This window comes from Papio anubis, chromosome 10, assembly GCF_008728515.1.
Source record: "Papio anubis isolate 15944 chromosome 10, Panubis1.0, whole genome shotgun sequence".
NCBI lineage: Eukaryota > Metazoa > Chordata > Mammalia > Primates > Cercopithecidae > Papio > Papio anubis.
The window spans coordinates 62,873,169-62,898,144 of record NC_044985.1 but is presented as its reverse complement, the minus strand read 5'-3'; the positions used below and the strand labels follow the sequence as shown (position 1 = coordinate 62,898,144).

Genomic DNA, 24,976 nt, shown 5'->3' with positions numbered 1-24,976 from the left:
ATTATTTTGAGCCTATGTGTGCCTCTACACTTGAGATGGATCTCCTGAATATAGCACACTGTTGGGTCTTGACTCTTTATCCAGTTGGCAAGTCTGTGTCTTTTAATTGGGGCATTTAGCCCATTTACATTTAAGGTTAATATTGTTATGTGTGAATTTGATCCTGTCATTATGATGTTAGCTGGTTATTTTGCCTGTTAATTGATGCAGTTTCTTTGTAGCATCGACGGTCTTTACACATTGGTGTGTTTTTGCAGTGGCTGGTACCAGTTGTTCCTTTCCATGTTTAGTGCTTCCTTCAGGAGCTCTTGTAAGACAGGCCTGGTGGTGACAAAATCTCTCAGCATTTGCTTGTCTGTAAAGGATTTTATTCCTCCTTCACTTTTGAAGCTTAATTTGGCTGGATATGAAATTCTGGGTTGAAAATTCTTTTCTTTAAGAATGCTGAATATTGTCCCCCACTCTCTTCTGGCTGTAGGGTTCTGCCGAGAGATCTCACCCTTTGTGGGTAACCCAACCTTTCTTTCTGGTTGCCCTTAACATTTTTTCCTTCATTTCAACCTTGGTGAGTCTAACAATTATATGTCTTGGGGTTGTTCTTGTCGAGGAGTGTCTTTGTGGTGTTCTCTGTATTTCCTGAATTTGAATGTTGGCCTACCTTGCTAGGTTGGGGAAGTTCTCTTGGATAATATCCTGAAGAGTGTTTTCCAGCTTGGTTCCATATTCCCCCTCACTTTCAGGTACACCAATCAAACGTAGGTTTGGTCTTTTCCCATAGTCCCATATTTCTTGGAGTCTTTGTTCATTTGTTTTTACTCTTTTTTCTTTGACCTTGTCTTCTCGCTTTAATTTCATTAATTTGATCTTCAGTCACTGATACCCTTTCTTCCACTTGATCGAATCGGCTATTGAAGCTTGTGTGTGCACCTCGAAGTTCTCGTGCCGTGTTTTTCAGCTCCATCAGGTCATGTAAGGTCTTCTCTATACTGTTTATTCTAGTTAGCAATTTGTCTAACATTTTTTCAAGAATTTTAGCTTCCTTGCAATGGGTTAGAACATGTTCCTTTAGCTCAGAGAAGTTTGTTATTACCGACCTTCTAAAGCCTACTTCTGTCAACTTGTCAAAGTCATTCTCCATCCAGCTTTGTTCAGTTGCTGGCTAGGAGCCGCAGTCATTTGTAGGAGAAGAGGTAGTCTGGTTTTTAGAATTTTCAGCTTTTCTGCTCTGGTTTCTCCCCATCTTTGTGGTTTTATCTACCTTTGGTCTTTGATATCGGTGACCTACAGATGGGGTCACCAATCAGTAGATGTCCTTTTTGTTGGTGTAGATGTCCTTTTTGTTGATGTTGATGGTATTCCTTTCTGTTTGTTAGTTTTCCTTCTAACACTCACGTCCCTCAGCTGCAGGTCTGTTGACGTTTGTTGGAGGTCCACTCCACACCCTGTTTGCCTGGATATCACCGGCAGAGGCTGCAGAACAGCAAATATTGCAGAACAGTAAATATTGCTGCCTGATCCTTCCTCTGGAAGCTTCCTCCCAGAGAAGCATGCTACTGTATGAGGTGTCTTTTGGCTGCTACTGGGAGGTGTCTCCCAGTTAGGCTACATGGGGGTCAGGGACTCACTTGAGGAGGCAATCTGTCCATTCCCAGAGCTCAAATGCCATGTTAGGAGAACCACTGTTCCCTTCAGAGCTATCAGACAAGGATGTTTAAGTCTACAGAAGTTGTCTGCTGCCTTTTGTTCAGCTATGCCCTGCCCACAGAGGTGGAGTCTATAGAGGTATTAGGCCTTGTTGAGCTGCGGTGGGCTCCACCCAGTTTGAGCTTCCCAGCCACTTTGTTTACCTACTTAAGTCTCAGCAATGGTGGACGCCCCTCCACCAACCTGGCTGCCGCCTTGCAGTTTGATCTCAGATTACTGCACTAGCAGTGAGCAAGGCTCCACGGGCGTGGGACTCACTCAGCCAGGCACAGGAGAGTATTTCCTTGTCTGCTGGTTGCTAAGACCTTGGGAAAAGCGCAGTATTTGGGCGGAAGTGTCCTGTTTTACCAGGTACAGTCTGTCATGGCTTCCCTTGGCTAGGAAAGGGAAATCCCCAGACCCGTTGCGCTTTCTGGGTAAGGCAATGCCCGTCCCTGCTTTGACTTGCCCTCTGTGTGCTGCACCCACTGTCCAACCAGTCCCAATGAGATGAACCAGGTACCTCAGTTGGAAATGCAGAAATCACCCATTTTCTGCATCAGTCACACTGGGGACTGCAGACTGTAGCTGTTCCTATTCTGCCATCTTGGAACAGAAGATATTTTAAAATTATTTCAATAGTTTTGGGGGAACAAGTGGTGTTTGGTTATATGAATAAGTTCTTTAGTGGTTATTTCTGAGACTTTGGTACATCCATCACTTGATCAATGTGCACTGAAACCAGTATGTAGTTTTTTTATCTCTCATCCCCCTCCCACCCTTCCCCTGAGTCCCCAGAGTCCATTATATCATTCTTATACCTTCATGTCCTCCTGTCATAGCTCACACTTACAAGTGAGAACATACGATGTTTGGTTTTCCATTCCTGAGTTACGTCACTTGGAATAATGGTGTCCATCTGCATCCAGGTTGCTGTAAATGCCATTATGTCATTCCTTTTTATGGCTGAAGAGTAGTATTCCATGGTGTGTGTGTGTGTGTGTGTGTGTGTGTGTGTGTGTGACTGACATTTCTTGCAAATTATCCCAGCACCATTTGTTTAGTGGGGTAGTAGGGTGTCCTTTCTCCATTTTATGTTTTTGTTTGCTTTGTCATAGTTCAGTTGGCTGTAAGTATTTGGCATATTTTTGGGTTCTCTATTTTGTTCCATTGGTCTGTGTGCCTGTTTTTATACTAGTGCTCTGCTGTTTTGGTAACTGTAGTCTTGTAGTCGGGTAATGTGATGCCCCCATATTTGTTCTTTTTGCTTAGTCTTACTTTAGCTATGCAGGCTCTTTTTTCTGTTGTTCCGTATAAATTTTAGGATTTTTTTTTCTAGTTCTGTGAAGAATGATAATGGTATTTTGATGGGAATTGCATTGAATTTATAGATTGCTTTTGGCAGTATGATCATTTTCACAATATTGATCCTATCCATCCATGAGCATGGGATGTGTTTCCATTTGTTTGTGTTATCTGTGATTTCTTTTAGCAGTGTTTTGTAGTTTTCCTTGTAGAGATCTTTCACTTCCTTGGTTAGGTATATTCCTTTTTTTTCTTTTTTTCTTTTCTTTTTCTTTTTCGACTATTATGAAAGGGGCTGAGTTCTTGATTTGATTCTCAGCTTGGTCGCTGTTGGTGTATAACAGTGCTACTGATTTTTGTATCCTGAAACTTCACTGAATTCATTGATCAGATCTAGGAACTTTTTGGGAGTCTTTATTGTTTTGTTGGTATACAATCATATCATCAACAGTGACAAGTTTGTCTTCCTCTTTACCAATTTAGATGCCCTTTATTTCTTTCTCTTGTCTGATTGCTCTGGCTAGGACTTCCAGTATTATGTTGAACAGAAACTGGACATCCGTATCTTGTTCCAATTCTCAGGGGGAATGCTTTCAAGTTTTCCCCATTCAGTATAGTGTTGGCTGTGGGTTTATCATAGAAGGCTTTTATTACCTTAAGATATGTCTGTTCTGTGCTGATGTTGCTGAGGGTTGTAATCATAAAGTGATGCTGGATTTTGTCAAATGCTTTTTCAGTATCTATTGAGATGATTATATTATTTTTGTTTTTAATTGTTTTGTTTATGTGGTTATCACATATATTGACTGGTGTATGTTAAACCAACACTGCATCCTTGGTATGAAACCCACTTATTGGGTTCAGTTATTTCATGTTTTGTTGAGGATTTTTGCATCTATGTTCATCGGAGATACTGGTCTGTAGTTTTCTTTTTTTGTTATGTCCTTTTCTGGTTTTAGTATTAGGGGAATATTGGCTTCATAGAATGATTTAGGGAGGATTCTCTGTTTATCTTGGAATAGTTTCAGTAGTATTGATACCAATTCTTCTTTGAATGTTTGATAGAATTCAGTTGTGAATCCATCTAGTCCTGAACTTCTTTCGTTGGAAATGTTTAAATTACTGTTTCAATCTTACTACTTGTTATTGGTCTTTTTAGAGTTTTTCTTTCTTCCTGGTTTAATCTAGGAGGGTTTTCGATTTCCAGGAATTTACCTGTCTCCTCTGGGTTTTCTAGTTTGTTTGCATAAAGGTGTTCATGGTAGCCTTGAATGATCTCGATCTCGGTTATAGTATCTCCCATTTCTTTTCTTTTCTTTTTTTTTTTTTCTGAGATGGAGTCTCACTCTGTTGCCCAGGCTGGAGTGCAGTGACGCGATCTCGGCTCACTGCAAGCTCCACCTCCCGGGTTCACGCCTCAGCCTGCCGAGTAGCTGGAACTACAGGCGCCCGCCACCATGCCTGGCTAATTTTTTTTGTATTTTTAGTAGAGATGGGGTTTCACCGTGTTAGCCAGGTTGGTCTCGATCTCCTGACCTCATGATCCGCCTGCATCTGCCTCCCAGAGTGCTGGGATTACAGCCGTGAGCCACTGCGCCTGGCCAGTATCTCCCATTTCATTTCTAATTGAGCTTATTTGGATCTTCTCTCTACTTTTCTTGGTTAATTTCATTAATGGTCTATTGATTTTGTTTATCTCTTCAAAGAACCAGCTTTTTGTTTCATCTTTTTTTGTTGTTGTTTCAATTTCATTTAGTTCTGCTCTGATCTTTATTTTTTTTCTTCTGCTGGGTTTAGTTTTGGTTTGTTCTTGTTTCTCTAGTTCTTTGAGGTGTGAACTTAGATTGTCAATTTGTGCACTTTCCAACTTTTTGATGTAATAGGCATTTAATACTTAGCACCATTGTTACTGTATCCCGGAGGTGTTGATGGGATGTGTCACTATTATTGTTCAGTTCAAAGAAATTTTTTCTCTCTTGATTTTATTGTTGCCCAAAAGATCATTCAGGAGCAGATTGTTTTAAGGTATTTGTGTAGTTTTGAGCATTCCTTTTCAAATTAATTTCCAATTTTATTCTACTGTAGTATAAGAGAGAGTACTTGATATAACTTCAATTTGCTTAAATTTATTGAGACTTGTTTTTTGGCTTATCATGCGATCTATCTTGGAGAATGTTCCACATGCTGATGAAAAGAATGTATATTCTGCAATTATTGGGTAGAATGTTCTGTAAATATCTGTTAAGTCCATTTGTTCTAGGGTGTAGTTTAAGTCCATTGTTTCTTTGTTGCCTTTCCATTTTGATGACCTGTCTTGTGCTGTCAGGAGAGTATTGTATTTCCCCAGCATTAGTGTGTTGCCATCTATCTCATTTCTTACGTCTAGTAGTAATTGTTTTATAAATTTGGGAGCTCCACCGTTAGGTGCATATATATTTAGGATTGTGATATTTTCCTGTTGAACTAGTCCTTTATCATTATATAATGCCCTTCTTTGCCTTTTTAAAGTGCTGATGCTTTAAAGTTTGTTTTGTCTGATAGAAGAATAGCTCCGCCTGCTCACTTTTGGTGTTCATTTGCATGGACTGTCTTTTTCAACCTGTTTACCTTAAGTTTATGTGAGTCCCTATGTGTCAGTTGAATCTCTTGAAGACAGCAGATACTTGGTTGGTGAATTCTTATTCATTCTCCATTCTGTATCTTTTAGACCATTTAGGCCATTTATATTCAATGTTAGTGTTGAGATGTGAGGTACTGTTCTATTCATCATGCTATTTGTTGACTGAATACCTTGGTTTGTTTTCATTGTGTTATTGTTTTACAGGTCCTGTGAGATGTATGCTTTAAGGAGATTCTATTTTGGCGTATTTTGAGGATTTGTTTCAAGATTTAGAGCTCCTTTTAGCAGTTCTTGTAGTGCTTGCTTGGTAGTGGCAAATTCTCTCATCATTTGTTTGTCTAAAAAATACCTTATCTCTCCATTTATGACACTTACTTTTGCTGGGTACAGAACTATTGGCTGATAATTATTTTAATTAAGGAGGCTAAAGATAGGACCCCAATTCCTTCTGGCTTGCAGGATTTCTGCTGAGAAATCTGCTGTTAATCTGATAGATTTTCCTTTATAAGTTGATATAAGTGATGCTTTTTCTTCACAGCTTTAAGATTCTTTCCTTCATCTTGACTTTAGATATCCCGAAAACTATGTTCCTAGGTGATTATCTTTTTGCAATGAATTTCCTGGGTGTTCTTTGAACTTCTTGTAAGTGGATGTCTAGGTCTCTAGCAAGACCAGGAAGGTTTTTCTCTATTATTCCCTCAAATAAGTTTTCCAAGCTTTTAGATTTCTCTTCTTCTTCAGGAATACCAATTATTTTTATGTTTGGTTGTTTTAATATAATCCCAAATTCCTTTGAGGTTTGTTCATTTTTAAAAATTTTTTTTTGTCTTTTTTGGATTTCATTAATTTGAAAGCCTTGTCTTTGAGCTCTGAAGTCCTTTCTTCTACTTGTTCAATTCTATTGTTGGAACTTTCCAGTGTATTTTGCATTTCTCTAAGTGTGTCTTTTATTTCTGGATGTTTTGATTGTCTTTTCTTTATGATAGCTATTTCTCTGGAGACTTTTTCATTAATATCCTGTATTTTTAAAAATTTCTTTATTTTCACCTTTCTCTGATGCCTCCTTGAATAGCTTAATAATCAACCTTCTGAATTCTTTATCTGGCAATTCAGAGATTTCTTGTTGGTTTGGATCTGTTGCTAGAGAGGAGCTAGTGTGATCTTTTGGGGGTGTTATAGAACCTTGTTTTGTAATGTTACCAGAATTACTTTTCTGGTTCATTCTCATTTTGTTAGATGGTTTCAGTGGAAAGATCTGGAACTCAGGGGCTACTGTTCAGATTCTTTTGTCCCACAGGGTGATCCCTTGATATGGTGCTAGGGATGGGGCTTCCTGAGAGCCGGACTACAGTGATTGTTGTTGCCCTTCTAAATCTAGCCACCCAGTGGGGTTACCAGGCTCCAGGCTGGTGCTGGGGAGTGTCTGCAAAGAGTCCTGTGATGTCATCTGTCTTGACCCCTCTGTGGTTACCAGCACCTGCTCTGGTGGAGGTGGCAGGGTTATAAAGTGGACTCTGTGGGAATCCTTGATTTTAGTTTTGTTTGGTGTTGGTTTTCTTGAATGCTGATTATGCTGGTAGTGAAGTTGTCATGTGGACAGAATCAGGACCTCAGTTTAGCCAGAGTGTTGCAGGTGGTGGAATTAGCTGTTGTTTTCTCCTTCTTTGGAGCAGAGTTGTTCTGTTGAGTTACTGTAGTGGCTTGATTGGTTGGCCTCCAGGCACTTTCAAGAGAGTACCAACTGCAGTGGTAGAAAGTGGATATAATCTTGCCCCACATTGGCCAGGATGAGTACTTTGGTTTCTCCAATTTGGTTGTGGCCATAGAGCTCACAAGAGCTTTATCTTTTGTCTTTGGCTACCAGGGCAGATTGATGTAAACCATCGGCAGGGTTAGAGCAGTCTGAGCTCTGACTCCCTTTGGACGGGAGTTTCTGTGGCCACTGTGGGGGTTGGTGGGTGGTTCTCAGGCCAATGGAGTTAGGTTCGAGGGGAATTATGGCTGCCTCTGCTGCATCATATAGATCACCAGGGAAGTGGGGAAAAGCCAGCTGTGACAGGCCTCACCTAGCTCCCATACAGTCAGCAAGGCCAGTCTCACTCTCACCTTACCCCCACCAACCACACTGAGTTTGTATCCAGACAGCCAGAGAGCAGGGCTGAGGTCTTGCCCTCAGGTACAAGCCTTCACATTGAGAAAACAAGCAGGGCTCTCAGGTCTCTCACCTTCCTGCCTGCCCGCCTGCATGGTCGGCTGCGGCTTCTGTGCTTGTATCTGCACTTCCCGTTTGCCCCCTACTCCCTGGATTCTGCTCAGGAAAGTTTGTGCTCAGTTGAAGTTATTACAGAGTTCAGCTAGGAGCATCCTTCACCCTGTGGCCCCTCCCCAATTTCACCAGCTGCCTTACTTCCCCTAAGGGACCTCTGTGAGATGAGGTCAGGAATGGCTTCCTTGGGCTTGTGCTGGGGTGCTGGGGACCAGGAGTGCCTACAGGGCTCTTCCAGCTGCTGCTTCTGCTTTTATGTTTCACACAACTCCCTAAATCCATTTCAACTCTAGGTAAATTAAATTCTTCTCCCATGATCTGGATTTTTGGGTTCCCCAGTGGGGATGTGTGTTCAGAGGCTGACTTTTCTCCCCTCTCACACTTTGTTGATTCACAGTTTTTCAGCTGTTTTGTGGTGTTGCAGCAGCAAACCACTTTTTTCAAAGGATCTGTGAATTCTTCAGTTTTCCTGTTATGTTTCTATGGTGGTTCTTGGAACAAAAGTTAGCAGTGTGAGTCTCCAGATGCTGTACTGTCTGTCCAAGTGGGAGCTGCATGTTAGTCCTGTCTCCTATTCGCCATTTTCCACCTTTATGTTATTTAACATTTTATTGTGGAGATGGAGGTGGTGTTGGTTGTATTTTGCAAGATTTTCCCTTTGTGTATTTTGTACATTATCTATTTAAATTTTTCTATCAGATATTAAAATAACCAGAAAGAGGAAGGTTTTTTTTTAATAACTGTGCTAAACACTTGAAAAACTGGAACAAATAACTTTTGAAAAATTAAATTTGACCTAGTGATACAGTAATAATGATTTTTTGTTACCTATCTCTTTTGTGACAACAGTGAAAGAGATTGATAGAAAGGAGACTGTAGAAAGGAGGAAGATACAGAGTAAATACAGTTGTTTTCATCTCTTGACTGCTTTACTTTTTATCTATCAGGTCATTTGATCTTGGCTTATACACCCACAAAACTGTATTTCTCCTTAGTATTACTTTAAGCTACCTTTGTATCACTTTCAAGATATTCTTAAAATAAAACAATTTTAAAAAGCTGTTTAATTTTTTTAAAACCCAATATTTTGCCTTGCTGAAGTGTTTGTGTAAAGGAAAGTTTGGATAAAGCACCTGTCTCTCAGCAGATAGTGATGAAATGGAAGATTGCTTCTGGATGTCATAGTTTGCCAAAGAAAATCTAGACCAAGAGACTAAAACCATTGTCCTTTTCCTTTTTAGAGATGTGGAGAATGCAGTTGTGGAAAGTTAAATTTTAGCATATGATGGCATAAAATCAATAATTTGACTTGGAAAGCTTCAATAATATTAATAGATTTTACTCCATGGGTCAGCTGCATCTATCATTTTGTACGCCGTGTCTTAGGAATGCCAGATGTTCCTATTTCTTGGATGCTGTTTAATTAGGTTTGACTATGGCAAGGGTTAAAATCTCAATGTATTGTTGGGCATTTTTATTGAAATTAAATGGCAACAGAGTTTAAAAAAAAAAAAAAAAGCCTAGAGTGATTGGAGACCGTCTTCTAAACTCTCAATTTTAGTTTTGCTGCTTCTACCAACTTTCTCCACTGATTAAAAGAGGAGCCTATTTTAGCCAACTTAAGCAGAAAAGGAATTTATTTTGTATAATTTACAGAACTGATGAGAAGGATGGAGAAATAAGTTCAAAAAAAATAGGAAGGAATTAAAGGCAGCTGAGAATTTGTCTCTGCTCATATACCATAAAGAAAATCTGTAAGTGAAGAGGTTTTTTTGACTAAGCTCAAGGACTGCAGCCTGGGAGCATAGATTCAAATTGTCCTGAACATGCACTTTGATTAGTACCAGTTACAAGTAGATTTTTAAAGGCAAAAAAAGTTGTTTGTCAGGAATTCTCATTGGTTCACATAAATAACATTGGTTAATGATTGGCTCTACGTTGTTAAGCTATAAGATATGGATTATCGCAAAAAAGTCATCAGAAATTCTCATTGGTTCACAGAAAGAACACTGATTAGTGATTGGCTCTACATTGTTAAGCTATAGGGTGTGGATTATAATGTCCAGTGGGGTATTATTAGATTTATTTATAGCTACTTGTGGTAATAGTAAGCAATTTCAGAAGATGAACACACAGCGCAAGACATGAAGAAGGGCATGATTGTGGTCTCATTTTAGTGTCTCTCTTGGTCTGATAATTAAAAGGACTTGCATTCCTCAGATAAAAGTTCTTCCTTTTTTTTACCTGTACACACACACACACACACACACACACACACACACACACACACGTATAACTTTTCATTGACAATATTTCTCATATCAAATATGAGAGTTTTTTCTTCACACCAATCAATTCTCCATCTCTCCAGATACCACCTGGGTGTCCTACAACCCAATTCAGTTCTGGCAGTAAGTGCCTGGAGTTATCAGATCCAGAGTTTAAGGGCTCAGTCCCACAAGACTGTCCTCACTTTATTTATTTGTTTCTTTTTATTTTTTATAGACAAGAATCTTGCTATGTTGCCCAGGCTGCACTCAAACTCTAGGGCCCAGGCAATCCTCCCACCACAACCTCCTTATTAGCTAGGACTACAGGCTCAGGCTGTCTTCACTTTAGGTGCCATAGCTGGGCTGTCCTCATTTTAGATGCCAGGCATAAGTATTGGGTCCCCAGATTACCCACTCTTCTGTCTGACTTGGCTACAAATCAAGGTTCTCATCACCCACAACCCCTTCAGGTTTGATAATTCACTAAGATACCTCACAGACTTCAGTAAGACAATTTACTTACGATTACTGGGTTGTTATAAAGGATACAACTCAGGAACAGCCTATAGAAGAGATGTTTAGTGCAAGGTATCAGGGGAGGAGGCATGGGGACTTTCCATGGCCTGTCTGGGTGTGCTACCCTCTCAGCACCTTGATGTGTTCACCCACCTGGAAGCTCTCTGAACTGTTCCCATCCCCTTTAAAAAAAAATAGAGTGGGGTTCTTGCCATGTTGCCCACGTTGGTCTTGAACTCCTGGATGTCATGGGTGCTACTGCCTGGGGCCAGCTTTGCAGTTTTTAAAGGGATTTACCAAGACAGTTGTAGGTAAAGAAATGCAGATTTATTAGCGAAAATGTGAAAATATGCTGCAGGGTTGCATTGGGCAGCACAGCAGAGAAAGGGTTGTCTGCCAAGAGGTGGGGGCTGGAGGGAAATTGTATATAGAGTCATGCTACAAGGCGGCTATCTGCGGAACAAGGTAGCTGTGCTTGCAGGTTGTTTGTGATTAACCATCTGTTCGAACAGTAGTTCATTGTTTCCCATCTGGGATCACCCCTTTCTCGTTGTTGCTTACTTATCAGGACTCCACATCTGCCCCACCCCCTCTGACAGAACAGCAGTGACAAATCTTTGGCAATGGGGTGGAGGTCTCATCTTCCAGCTACTTCCTGGCATGCCTAGAGCATGGAGTAGAACCTACCTATGGTTGTTGGTTTGTCAGGAGACCCTGTGGGTCATTGTCCCAGATTGTGGGTCTTAGGATATTGGATTTTTCTGGAGGAAGGTATTCATCAGAGAGGGGGAGTATGTCAAGATGAAACTGGTGACTAGCTGAATCCAGGGGAGATTTGTAATGGTAGCAGGCATCTCTGGGGAGAGACTGATCCCATACACAGTATCATTTGAAAGTGAAACTGTTGAATTCTAGAACATAAAATTTTGTTTTTTAAAGCCATTGTCCAAAAAGGGATACACAAACCTTTTGTTTTGTGATTGTTTTTCCTTATTGGAAACCCATTTAGGTAACCTGAAAATTAAACTCAATGAAAAAGTGTTTGCATTTAATTAGACACAGGAAGTGTGTGTTCAGCGGGGGAATACATGACTCTTAGGAACAGCATAAGTTGGTTTTTTTGATTACATGGAAAATTTAGGCATACCAAGAAAAGCCAGGGGTCCAGAATTAAGTTATGTTAGAGGAAAACATTGCTTAATTTTTTTGACCTTAAAGTTGAAACGTTAAAATATTATGCTAATGTTTAGCATTAGGACATAATAGCAGTTAGAATTGGGAGGAAAACACGACAGGAGCTGACAAAAACTGGGGAGTGTTGTTATATTAGGCCTTTTTTAGGGGAGAAAAAACTGAAAGCAGCGGGACACAGCAAAAGTTAAACTGAGATGATTCTGAGAAGTTTTAAAAATAAACATTATAAAATGAAAAGTAAAACTTCTTGTAGTTTTGTTAAGAACAGATTAATACCTTAAGAAAACCTTGTTTTAACATATGGAGAGGCAATGTTAGAAAGACTATCCTAAATAATTCCCTTTCAGTTATAACCAACTTAATCACATAGAAAATTCCTTTCATAAATTTCCCTTCACAAACCTTCTTATGACTTACACAGACTATTTTTGACTTGCTTGGACTTTACGACTTGTCCTAAGCATTCCTCTTTCTTAAACAACCAGTCATTCTATTTCAGGACAAGAATTTACTATACGAGATTTTTTTTCTCATATAAAGTATTTTTTGTTTGTTTGTTTGTTTTTAAATAACCTTCCTTTCCCAAAATACCTTTTTACCCTTATAACCTTCATGTCTCTCTTATTCCCTGGTTCCTTTTGCCTTGTTTTATATATAACCTTTAAGTAACCTTTGAATTAGACAAAAATTATTTTACTTTTTTTGGGAAGTTAAGATTTGTACTTCATGTTGCTGTGTGATTTATGTGGAAGAGCAAATGAGGAGGTAGTTTACATGCTGTAGAAGTTATCCCTTCTTAAGAGATTTTTCAATTAGATTTCTTGCTAGGGCTTGTTTGAATAAATGTGGGCTATATTTTAAACACCTGAGGTAGGACTGTCTAACTTGAAGTTTCTATTTAATCCGTTTTTACACTGCTGTAAAGAAATACCTGAGACTGGGTAATTTGTAAACAAAGGAGGTTTAATTGACTCACAGTTCTGCATGGCTGGGGAGACCTCAGGAAACTTACAGTCATGGTAGAAGAGGAAGCAGACACCTTCTTCACAGGGTAGCAGGAGAGAGAAGTAAGGAGGGCAGGAAAAATTGCCATTTATGAAAACATTAGATCTCGTGAGAACTCACTATGAGAACAGCATGGTGGAAACTCCCCCATGATCTAATCACTTCCCTCATTCTACATGTGGAGATTACAGTTCTCTTCCTCAAAACATGGGGATTACAATTGGAGATGAGATTTGGGTGGGGACACAGAGCCAAACCATATCCAGTGGCCTGTCCTTCTGCATCAACAACACTTACTTGGAGAAGTGTCCTCAGTACAATCTGGAATGGGCTGGAGGCTTCTAAAGCAGCCAGCAGTTAAGCCTGTCTCTTGTCCTTGCATTTTTCTTTCTCTTTAGCTCTGTTCCCCTTAATCTGTTCTCAATTATTGAAGAAAATTGAAACTATGTCCAGCAATGTTGGGAAAGTAGTTTGTGGTCTCTAATCTAGCTTTTGGACTTCATGTCTAATGTGCAGGGATACCTGGCTGATAAACAGCTATGACATTGAGGCCTTCTGGGCTCTGGGGGTTCATACTAGTATATTTTCTCATAGCCTCAGCCAGCTTGGAATACAATAGGGCTAGATTTTCATTTGACCCCTCTCTTATTTCCCTTAGTTTGGCATAATTTACAGGTTTTATATGGCCTTTTTAATGCCCTGAATCAGGCAAGTGATCATGTGATTATGACATTTCCTGCTGTGGTCTCCCTCTTGATAACCCCACCTAGGATCAGCGTCAGGCACTGCAGTTCTCCCAGGGCCAGACTCCTGGGGATTTGGGGTATGCACTTCATCTGCCCACCTGTGAGCCAGAGACCATATGTGGGATTTTTCCTCATGGGTGCAACAAGTGGTAAAAATAATATACATGTCCTACCAAGCGAGGTAGATAAAGCAGTAGTCTTTTAAATTCCTTCATGAAATGAGGAGGGACCCTACTGAAAGAGCCAAAGCTTAGTTTTTATTTGGGAAAGATCAGACTTTAGGAAGGGAGCATGGACTCTCATGGTTCCTAGATCCCCATTTGCCACGTCCTGGAGCAGCAGAACTTTTTCTGAGGCCAAAATAAGATCTCATAGGTGACCCCTGACCTAGTATGAGAAGGGGAGAAGAATCCCTGATAAGGAGGAGGAAATCAACATCAAAGGTTGGGATGTTGAGGGGAAGGTGAGAGAGAGGGAGCAGATGGAGTAGGTGTAATTGAACATGAAGGTAATTTGTTACGGGAAGAAGGTGTGGCCTCAACCCATCGAGCTAGCTGGGAAGAACGGGAGAGAGTAAAAGAAAGGCCATCCAAAATGTCAAAAGAGTCAGTGGGGCCAGAGAATATAGTCAGCACATTCAGCAGGTTTGGTGGAGATTTGGATCCCGAGAGAGTGAGTTACGAAAGCCTGGACATAGGAACTTCAGATCACTTAGAAGAGTTGCAACAGAAAAGGGCAAGCTGTAAAATAGTATTGGGGCAAGGGTCCCACCTTGTGGCCAGGAGGATTCCTGATCTGAAAGTTTGTAATGTGGCCATGTTGTATTGCCCAAGAAAATTAAACTTTCTTTTTGAGAGTGTGAGGGTCAGATTTATCCAGTATTTTAGGATGCTACCCAGAGATGAGTCTGAAGGAATAGATGGGGTTTGTCCCATGGTGGGACTGGAAAACAAGCTATTTGGGGCTAATAAAATAATAGTACCTACCTCATAGAAATGTTGTGAAGACTAAGATAATAAAAAGAAATCGTTTAGAACAGTGCATAGTTTATAATAAACACTTAGTCAATGTTAATTATAGTAATTATTATCACCCCTTTATCAAACTTTCAAATCAGGTCTTCAACAAGCTGGTCACAAGACAGGAGATCTAAGACATGAATCTAGGCTGTCTGGGTTCTTGTATAACTGGATAACAACTCATCAGATCAAGGTATTGATCTGAAAACATGGAGTGCTACTAGTTTTAGATTAAAGATGTATATTGTGAGCTCTTTTCCTCCTACTTCCTATTACTCTGTTTGCTGGGCTAATGTAGAACAAACTTGAATAAACAAATTGCAAATATTCAAGGGAACTTGAATATATCATCTAGATGGACAGCTTGTTTTCTTTGAAGACAGATGCAAATGGTCGTGTTTTTTAAATTGTATACACAAAAGCTGTAAAATTATATACTAGTTTAAATTAGTCTTGTTTAATTAGCCATTATCTGACCAATGTTACAACTCCATCTTTTTTTTCCTTAACATCTATTTTTTGTTTGTTTTTTAAAGACTGCTTTTTTTTTTTTTTTTTCTCCAGAGCAGTGCTGTTTCTTGAGTTTTCAGCTCTAGCTGGTAGCATAACCTTAGGTGGGATAGGTTCATAGCAGGTGTTTGCTGAGTAAGTAATATACAGAGAGTCATATTTTCTGCTGTGCTAGAAACTGTCTTCAAGAGAGTATGCTTTCATTAAATACAATAAAATTTCACAGTGCACTCCAAGGAACTGCTCTGTGTTGTGATGGTGGGTGGGTGTGAGATGGGACAGGGGAGGAAGGGATAAAATGTGATTGAGAATACTCTCTCAGACATGAAACTAAGTATAAGAAGATAATAGAATTGATTTTGTTTGTTTGTTTTTGTTGTTGTTTTGTTTGAAAGGTCCTATTCTCCTTAAAATCAAAATTTGATAGTATACTGGGCTGGCCAAGCCTGAATGCCTGCCATGGCAAAACCTCCATTTAAGGGAAACTATCTTGCCCTTAGCCCTTGCTATAAGGGTAGTCCCTTTTTGTATTTAGCTATAACCCCTGGCTATGGCTGAGTAGACCCTGGAAAACTGAATCAACGAATAGTGAATTGTGGCCTGGTACAAAAAGATGAACTGGCCTAACCACAATTTTCCCTGGAAAATTAAAAACTGTAAAATGTAGAGAGATGGAGGCAGTTAACAATGGGGGCAAAAATTGAAACAATGTATTAGAAAATGTAGTGAGATAAACAGGATAAGAGGTGGTACCCTGTATTATAGGGGAGCAAAAATATGAGAAATCAGAAAAAGCCATTTAATAGTGAAATGGAAAGAATCAGATATTTGGCATTAAGCTGTGTAATTAATAAGGAACACAAAGGAAGATTGACTGCCTGTTTCATTGATTCATTTGTTTATTCAACAAATCATTTTTTTAGTTACTACTGTGTACCAGGCAGTGTTTTAGCCCAAGAGTATTGCTCTGAGAAAGAATTAAGCCGGTGATTTTCAACCACTTGTGATTTTGCCTACCAGAGGATATTTGGCCATGTCTAGAGACATTTTGGTTGTCAAAACTGAGAAAGGGAGGTGGTATTGGTTTTTAGTGAGTAGAAGCCAGGGATGCTGCAAACTATTCTACAATGCACAGGATAACTCCCTACAAAAAAGAGAATCATCTTGCTCAAAATGTCAGTAGTTCTCAGGTTTAGAAACTCTGGGATAAACTATCATTAGGATATATTTCATGGAATAATTGTTATCTTGTAGTTGACATTTGACTTTCTGTGTTTTCAGAATTAAGGAAGTTCACTGGAGTAAAATGGAGGCCTCAGTAATATTACCCATTCTGAAGAAAAAACTGGCCTTCCTTTCAGGTATGTTTTCTTCTTAAAATTTGAAGTGTTTGATATACAAACTGTTTAATAGTTTTTTTGTTTGATGATTATGACAAATGCATTTTATGTTTTTATGAAAGTTTTGTTTAAAAGATATTTCTGAGACATCTTTAAATCAGAGTGAAGAGCTGGGAGAGCTAACTCTGTACTGGTTCTTGGCAGGCCAATTTATTTTTCTAATTTCAACTTTTATTTTAGATTCTGGGGGTACATGTGCCTGTCTGTTGCATGGGTATATTACATGATACTAAGGTTTGGTGTACAGTTGATTCCCCTCACCCAGGTAGTGACCATAATACCCAGTAGGTAGTTTTTCAGCCCTTTTCCCCTTCTCTCCCTCCCCCGCAGTAGTCTCCAGTGTCTGTTGCTCCCATCTTTAGGTCCATGTGTGCCCAGTGTTTCACTCCTTCTTACAAATGAGAACATGCAGTATTTGGTTTTCTATTTCTGTGTCAATATTCACTTAGGTTGATGGCCTCTGGCTGCATCCATGTTGCAGCAAAGGGCATGATTTCCCTGTTTTTTTTACGGCTGCATAGTACTCAATGATGTATATGTACCACGTTTTCTTTATCCATTACACTGTTGATGGGCACCTAAGTTGATTCCGTAGCTCTGCTATTATAAATAGTTCTGCAAGGAACATATGAATGCATGTGTCTTTTTGATAGAGCAATTTATTTTCCGTTGGATATATACACAGTAACGGGATTGCTGGATTGAATGATAGCAATCCCATTACTGGGTATATACCCAAAGGAAAATACATTGTTTTATAGATTTCTCTGTTTTAAGTTCTCTGAGATGTCTCCAGACTGCTTTCTCCAGTTACTGAACTAATTTACATGACCACCAACAGTGTATATGCATTTCCTTTTGTCTGCAGCCTCACCAGCATCTATTATTTTTTTGACTTTTTAATAATAGACATTCTGACTAGTATGAGATATTTCATTGTCAATTTGATTGCATTCCTGTGATTATTTGTGATGTGCATGCTTGTTGGCCACTTGTATGTCTTCTTTTGAGAAATGTCTGTTCATGTCCTTTGCCCACTTTTTAATGGGGTTATTTGTTTTTTCCTTGTTGAATTGATTAAGTTCATTATGGATTCTTGGTATTAGGCCTTTGTTGGAGGCATAGTTTGTGAATATTTTCTCCCATTTTGTAGGTTGTCTGTTTACTCTATTGATAGTTTCTTTTGCTGTGCAGAAGCTCTTTACGTCCTGCTTTTCAATTTTTGTGTTGCAGTTACTTTTGAGGACTTAGTCATAATTTTTTTTCCAAGGCCGGTATCCAGAATTGTAATTCCTAGGTTTTCTTCTAGGATTTTTATAGTTTTAGGTCTTAGGTTTAAGTCTTTAATTCATTTTGAGTTAGTTTTTGTATATGGTGAAAGGTATGGTTCAGTTTCATTCTTCTGCACATGGCTAGCAAGTTATCCCAGTACTATTTATTAAAACGACAGTTCTTTCCCCATTGCATGTTTTGTTGAAGATCAGAAGGCTGTAGGTGTGTGAATTTATCTCTGGATTCTCTGTTCTGTTCCATTGGTCCATGTGTCTGTTTCTATACCAGTACCATGCTGTTTTGTTTACTGCAGCCTTGTAGTGTAGCTTGAAGACAGGTAATGTAATACCTCTGGCTTTTTTCTTTTTGCTTAGAATTGCTGTGGCTAGTTGGGCTCTTTTTTGTTTCCATGTGAACTTTAGTTTTTTTCTATTCTGTGAAAATTGACATTGGTAGTTTGATACGAATAGCATTGAATTTGTAGATTGCTTTGGGCTGTATGGCCATTTTAACATTTTAAATATGATGATGAAATGTTTTTACATTACTTTATGTCTTCTGTTCTTTCAGCAGTGTTTTATAGCTCTCCTTGTAGATATATTTCACCTCCTTGCTTAGGTGTAGTTTTAAGTATTTTTTGTGGATGTTATAAGTGGGAATATGTTCTTTATTTGGCTCTCAGTTTGAGTGTCATTGGTGTTTGGAAATGCAACTTATTTTTGTATATTGATTTTTTTACCCTGAAATTTTACTAATGTAATTTATCAGTTCTAGAAGCCTTTTGGTGGAGGCTGTAGAGTTGTCTAGGTATAGAAACACAAAGTCAGCAAAGAGCAATAATTTGACTCCTTTTCTATTTCTGTGCCTTTTCTTTTTCTTGCCTGATGGTTCTTGCTAGGACTTTTAGTACTATGTTGAATGCAAGTGGTGAGAGTAGCTATCCTTGTTTTGTTTCAGTTCTTAAGGGGAATACTTTTGGCGTTTGCCTGTTCAGCATGATGTTGACTGTGGGTTTGTCTATAGATAGCTCTTATTATTTTGAGATGTATTTCTTCAATGCATAGTTTATTGAGGGTCTTTATCATGATAGGATATTGGATTTTATTGAAGGCTTTTTCTGCATCTATTGAGATGATCATATGGTTTTTAATTCTGTATTTGGTAAATCACATTTATTGATTTGTGCATGTTGAACTGATCTTGCATCCCAGGAATAAAACCTATTTGAATGTGGAGGATTATTTGGCTGTGAATCCATCTAGTCCAGGGCTTTTTTTTGTTGGTAGATTTGTAAATTACCAGTTCAATTTCAGAACTAAATATTGGGCTGTTGAGGGCTTCAGTTTCTTTATGATTCAACCTTGGGAGGGTCTGTGTTTCTAGGAATTTATCCATTTCTCTAGAGTTTCTAGTTAGTGTGCGCAGAAGTCTTTTGTATTTCTGTGGGATCAATTGTAATGTCACCTTTGTCATTTCTAATTGTCCTTATTTGGATCTCCTCTCTTTTTTTCTTTCTTAATCTAGCTAGTGGTCTTTGATCTTGTGTATCATTTGATGTTGTCAGCCCCCCCCCCCCCCCCCACTTTTTTTTGAGACAGGATCTCACTTTGTCACTCAGTCTAGGGTGGAGAGCAAGTACGAACTAGGCTCACTGCAGCTTTGACCTCCTGAGCTGAAGCAATCCTCCAGCCTCAGCCCTGACAATTAGCTGGGACTACGGGTGTGTACCACCATGCCCAGCCAATTTTTGTATTTTTTGTAAAGATGGGGTTTTGCTGTGTTGCACAGGCTGATCTCAAATTCGTGAGCTCAAGTGATTCGCTCACTTTGACTTCTCGAAGTGCTGAGATTTGAGGGCTGAGCCACCTTACCTGGCCTTGTTGATTCCTTTAATGGATTTGGGGTCTCAATTTCATTCACTTCTGCTCTAGTTTCAGTTATTTCTTTTTTCCTGTTAGCTTTGGAGTTTGTTTGTTCTTGTTTTTCTAGTTCCTGTAGGTGTGACGTTACATTGTTAATTTGAGATCTTTGTAACTTCTTGATGTAGTCATTTAGTGCTATAAACCTTAACAGTTTTTGCAGCATCCCAGGGATTTTGATGTTGTATCACTGTGTTCATTTATCTCAAACAATTTTTTGATTTCTGCCTTAATTTTGTTTACACAAAAATCATTCAAGTGCAAGCTGTTTAATTTTCATGTAATTGTGTGGTTTTCAGAGATCTTCTTGGTATTGATTTCTACTTCTATTACACTGTGATCTGAGAGTATGGTTGGTATGATTTTGAGTTTTTTTAATTTATCGAGACTTGCATTATGGCCAAGCCTGTGGTTGGTCTTAGAGTATGTTTCACATGCAGATGAGAAGAGTTTCACATGCAGATTAGAGTAGAGTTTCACATGCAGATGAGAAGAATGTATATTCTGTGGTTGATGAATGGACTGTTCTGTAGATGTCTATTAGGTCTAATTGGTCAAGTGTCAAATTTAAGTTCAGAATTTGTTTGTTTTCTCCCTGATGATCTGTCTAGCTCTATTGGTGGAGTGTTGAAATCCCCTGCTATTATTGTGTGGCTGTCTAATTCATCTTGTAGGTCCAGAATTACTTTTTTTATGAATCTGCAGTACTTCGTTGTTGGGTGCATGTATATATATTTAGAATAATCAGGTATTCTTGTTGAATTGAACCCTTTATCATTATGTAATGCTCTTCTTTGTCCTATTTGATTATTGTTGGTTTAAAGTCTGTTTTTTCTGATATCAGAATAGTGACCCCTGCTCTTTTTTGTTTTGCTTATGTGTAATAGGTCTTTCCCCAACCCTTTTCTTTGAACCTATCATTATCATTACATGTGAGATGGGTCTCTTAAAGACAGAAGATGGATGGGTCTTGTTTTTTGAGTTTTTTGTTTGTTTGTTTGTTTGAGACAGGATCTCGTTCTGTCACCCAGGCTGGAGTGCAGTGGTATGATCATAGCTCACTGTAGCCTTAACCTCCTGGGCCTAAGCAGTCCTCCCACCTCAGCCTTTCAAGTAGCTGGGACCACAGACATGTGCCATCATGCCTAGCTAATTTTCTCATTTTTAGGTGTCCTTATATATTGCCTAGGCTGGTTTTGAACTCCTGGTCTCAAGTGATCCTTCTACCTCAGTCTTCCAAATTGCTGAGATTATAGGCATGAGCCACTATGCTTGGCCAAATCTTGTTTTTTGAATCCATTTTGCCATTTTGTGTCTTCTAAGTGAGGTATTAGACCTTTTATATTCAAGGCTAATATTGGTATGTGAGGTTATAATCCTATTTTGAAGTCATTAACTGGTTTCTTTGTAGTCTCAATTGTGTAGTCGCTTTATAGGGTCTGTGGGCTATGTAATTAAATGTGTTTTTGTAGTAGCAGGTGTTCTTTTGTTTCCATCTTTAGAACTCCCTTAAGGATCTCTTGTAAGGCTGGTCTAGTGGTAATGAATTCCCTTAGGAATTACTTGTCTGGAAAAGATTTTATTTCTCCTTCACTTACAAAGCTTAATTTGGTAGGATATGAAATTCTTGGTTGGAAATCTTTTTCTTTAAGAATGGTAAAAATAAGCCTCCAGTCTCTTTTGGCTTATAATGTTTCTCCTGAGAAGTCCACTATTAGCATGACAGGGTTCTCATTGTATGTGATCTGACTCTTCTCTAGCCTCCTTTAAGATTTTTGATGCTCTACACATTCGGAGAAAGCTCTCTAGGAATGAACTATAAAAATAATCCCTGAAAATACAGTCTTCTGATACTTATTCTGTTCTGTAATTTCATTAAAATGACCTCTACAAGGTAGGTGTCACGATGTCTCACTTCTTATATGAAAAGATAATAATTAATAATTGACTAACTGGCATTCAAATAATTGTTTCTGAAATACAGAATAATTAGTTTTTATGATAACTATCTTCTAGCTTTTTTCTTCCATCTTTCTCTGAGGAAGTTTCAGTACACTGGAGGAGTTATTTAATATCCATTATGCTGTTTTCACCCTTTGCTGTTCAAAACTGTTTATATACACTTGAATTTATCTTCAGTTATCAACTCAAAGTATGTATCAGCTAAGATGAGTCAAGGGGAAGCTGTGAGTGGGAGCAGTGGTATGGTACATTGGGTGTAGTGATCTTCTGGAGTTTGGATCATTGAGTAAATCTGTACATGCTGTAGCATAGATACTGTAGCTCTGCCAACTCAGAGTTATTTGGCCTGTATTAGCTTGTTTTCTCTGTGTTAATTCTTATTTATGTCCTGTCCTAATTGCCTTGATAACACTAATGTCCTTTTTTCAAAGTATGTTATGTCTCTGTATAAATCGACATGTTTTCCTAGTGCATTTTACATATTGTATATTATATACAATACTATATACTATATATAAAAATATATATTATATATTATACTCTGATATGAATGATTTTGTAAATATTCTTATTCATAGCTTTGTGCATTTTTTTCTCTTCTATACCTAAAAAGCTTTGTGTATTTTGTACAAGTTCAGCAGTATGCATTTTTATAAGTAGAAGTGGTATAAAGATAATATGCATTTATATTTGTATTAGGTTTTGTCAGATTGCCCTCCAAGAAGATTGTTTCAATTTCTGTTTTTTCCAATGGTGTATGAAAATGCCTGTGTTCTCACACTCTTTTCAATAGCAGACATTATTATTCTCTTATAATCTTTACCATGACATTTTTGCATCTTGTGACACTTGTCTCTGTAGCATTTGATGCTTTTGACCATAACTACCTTGAAAGTCTTTTTCCTGTTGGCTTTCACCCCTCTGGTACTTTTACACTGGTGATTATTTTATTGTCCCTGAATGAAAGCTGAGGGAATTGAGTTAAATCTAGCCCTGAATGTTCAATTTATCTTCTAAAGACAATTCTACAGTGAGTCAGAGTGCCATAGTCCAGGTGTGAGCCTTTTTTGGGGCTTGGCTTAATGCATGGATAAAGCTTAGCAATTTTGAAGTATAAATGAAAGACTTCTTAGCCTATTCCTATTAACTTCTTCACTTGACCATTGATTGTTTAAGCCAGTAATTTTCAAACTTTTTTAGTAATAGAGAAAATTTTTTCAAACCAACAGAGTCCTTCAGCAGATGCAGTTTGAAAATCACTTGTGTTAATCCTTTTTTTTTTTTTGAAAAATGACACTTATATTCTGAACAAAAAATATGCAATTGAAGTCATATTGATTGATTAGTAAGTTGAATCATCTTAGATGGTTATTTGTTGACATTAAACAAAGTGGTTGGATAGTAGTAATGGTTGACCTAATGGAGGACAGAAGTTCATTTATGGTTCGTACGTTATGAATTCCATTTGTGTCACTAATATGAGTATTTTTCTTCACTTCACACTTACCAGTTTTTAGTGATAGATGTCTAGCGATCATGTGGAATTGTTTCTTTCAGTATTTCCTTCTTTTTAAGCTTCTAAAATTACCTCAAATGTCAACTAGGTCAGAAGATGGGCTTCAGTATGAAAATAAAACATGTAGGAAACTTCCAAAGACACGATGTGGGTATAAAAGTATTTAAAAGTTACATTATACTTTTGGCACACTGAAAGGGACTTGAACGTACATGGAATGTAACTGTATTCTACTACCTTGATTTCAGACTTCAATATCCAGTTCCCATGCACCCTTCTCAGCTGTGCAGTGCTTTATCTTTATTGTCTTATGAACAGTATATGCCTGTCTGACCTTTGTGAGTTAACGCAGATCATTCCTCATAACAGAACACTCTTTTGACTTGGTTTACAAATTCTTCCCTGCCTCCCTCCCTTCCTTCCTCTGTCTTTTTCTCTCTCTCTCTCTTCTTTCTTTTCTTTTCTTTCTTTCGACGCAATCTTGCTATGTTGCCCAGGCTAGTACTGGACTCCTGGGTTCAAGTGATACTCTCACCCTCAGCCTCCTGAGTAGCTGGGACTTGAGACTACAGGCACACCAATACCCCCAGCTCTGTTTTCCTCAAGTCTTAGCTTTTTAATGAAACTTTTCACATTTACTGCAGCTCTTAATCATTTTCTAAATCCCTTTTTATAATTTTTATATATCTTATACAACATAACAAACTATCTTATTTCTTATGACCTAAATGTTTTCTTCCTAGGTTCATTGGAAATTGATTTTACTTTACTTGCAAGTATTTACTGTGCTGGGCACACGAGAGGTGCTTGATGAATTGATTACATTAAGCACACTAAATGGAAGAAATTTAAATAAAGCAATATTTGCTATGTTTGGGTGAAGATTTCATGGGTGATTTTTTTTCGTTTTTTCTAAATTTTCTATAATTCTCCTATACTATCATAAACATTTACAATCTATAGGTAGCCATTAGTTATTTTCCAATTTATGTCTTAAACTTATTATTGTAGTAAGATTGGATTCAAATATATATTATTCAGATTATGCCTTAATATGTATTACATGTTAAATTTAAATCTCTTTTTTAATAGGAGGAAAGGACAGACGGAGTGGCCTCATTTTGACAATTCCATTATGCCTCGAACAGACAAATATGGATGAGCTGAGTGTCACCTTAGACTACCTACTCAGCATTCCAAGGTGACTCTAAAGGTGTCTTTTCTTAAATCTCAGTATGTTTTCTTTCAGTTACTAATGATTCTTTCTATTGTTGAAGTATACTTTGCTATCTTATTTGCTTTTATTCACAGTGAAATTATAATTATAGATACTAAAATCAATGACTTATAACATCATTGCAGATAAAATGCTCATTTTATGCTCTTGATGAATTTAATGATTTACAGATTTCCAAAATGTATGTATTGTCAACTTGTAAGGAACACTGTAACTAAGCATCTATATCATGTAACTTTAGAAAAATTGGAGAATTTAATCAGTAGAAAAGATCTTTTATTTAGGTAAGCTATTTCACCATATTGATATAAATACGTGTGCAGGTTTTAATGTACTGAGTGAGTGAAGGCTGTTAGGAGTTTATAAATATTTTTATTTTAAAAAATGTCAAAAATGTTTGTTTATATTTCAATGTAAAGGGCCTTTAACTTTAGTTTTCACATTTGTTCAGTGAAGACCCAACTTAAACCTCTTTATTTGCCCTAGTCTACCCATCACTTCAACAACAAAAATAAAGCTTCCTCCCCATCTGCTTC

General features: G+C 38.1%; 1 protein-coding gene across 6 annotated transcripts in view; it reads left to right on the top strand.

The window, feature by feature from the left end:
- Positions 1-24,976, top strand: part of SESTD1 (SEC14 and spectrin domain containing 1) — a 150,305-nt gene that overhangs the window by 50,328 nt on the left and 75,001 nt on the right. For 4 of the 6 annotated variants that reach the window (XM_003907673.3, XM_031651387.1, XM_017946685.3 and 1 more), the window contains exons 2-3: positions 16,416-16,495; positions 24,296-24,404. In XM_003907673.3, the coding sequence (XP_003907722.1) occupies positions 16,441-16,495; positions 24,296-24,404 (164 nt within the window). In that variant the 5' untranslated portion in view covers positions 16,416-16,440. Of the gene's footprint in view, positions 1-12,873; positions 14,818-16,415; positions 16,496-24,295; positions 24,417-24,976 lie in introns of those variants that run through there. The other 2 variants (XM_009182534.4, XM_009182537.4) reach the window with 2 other exon arrangements.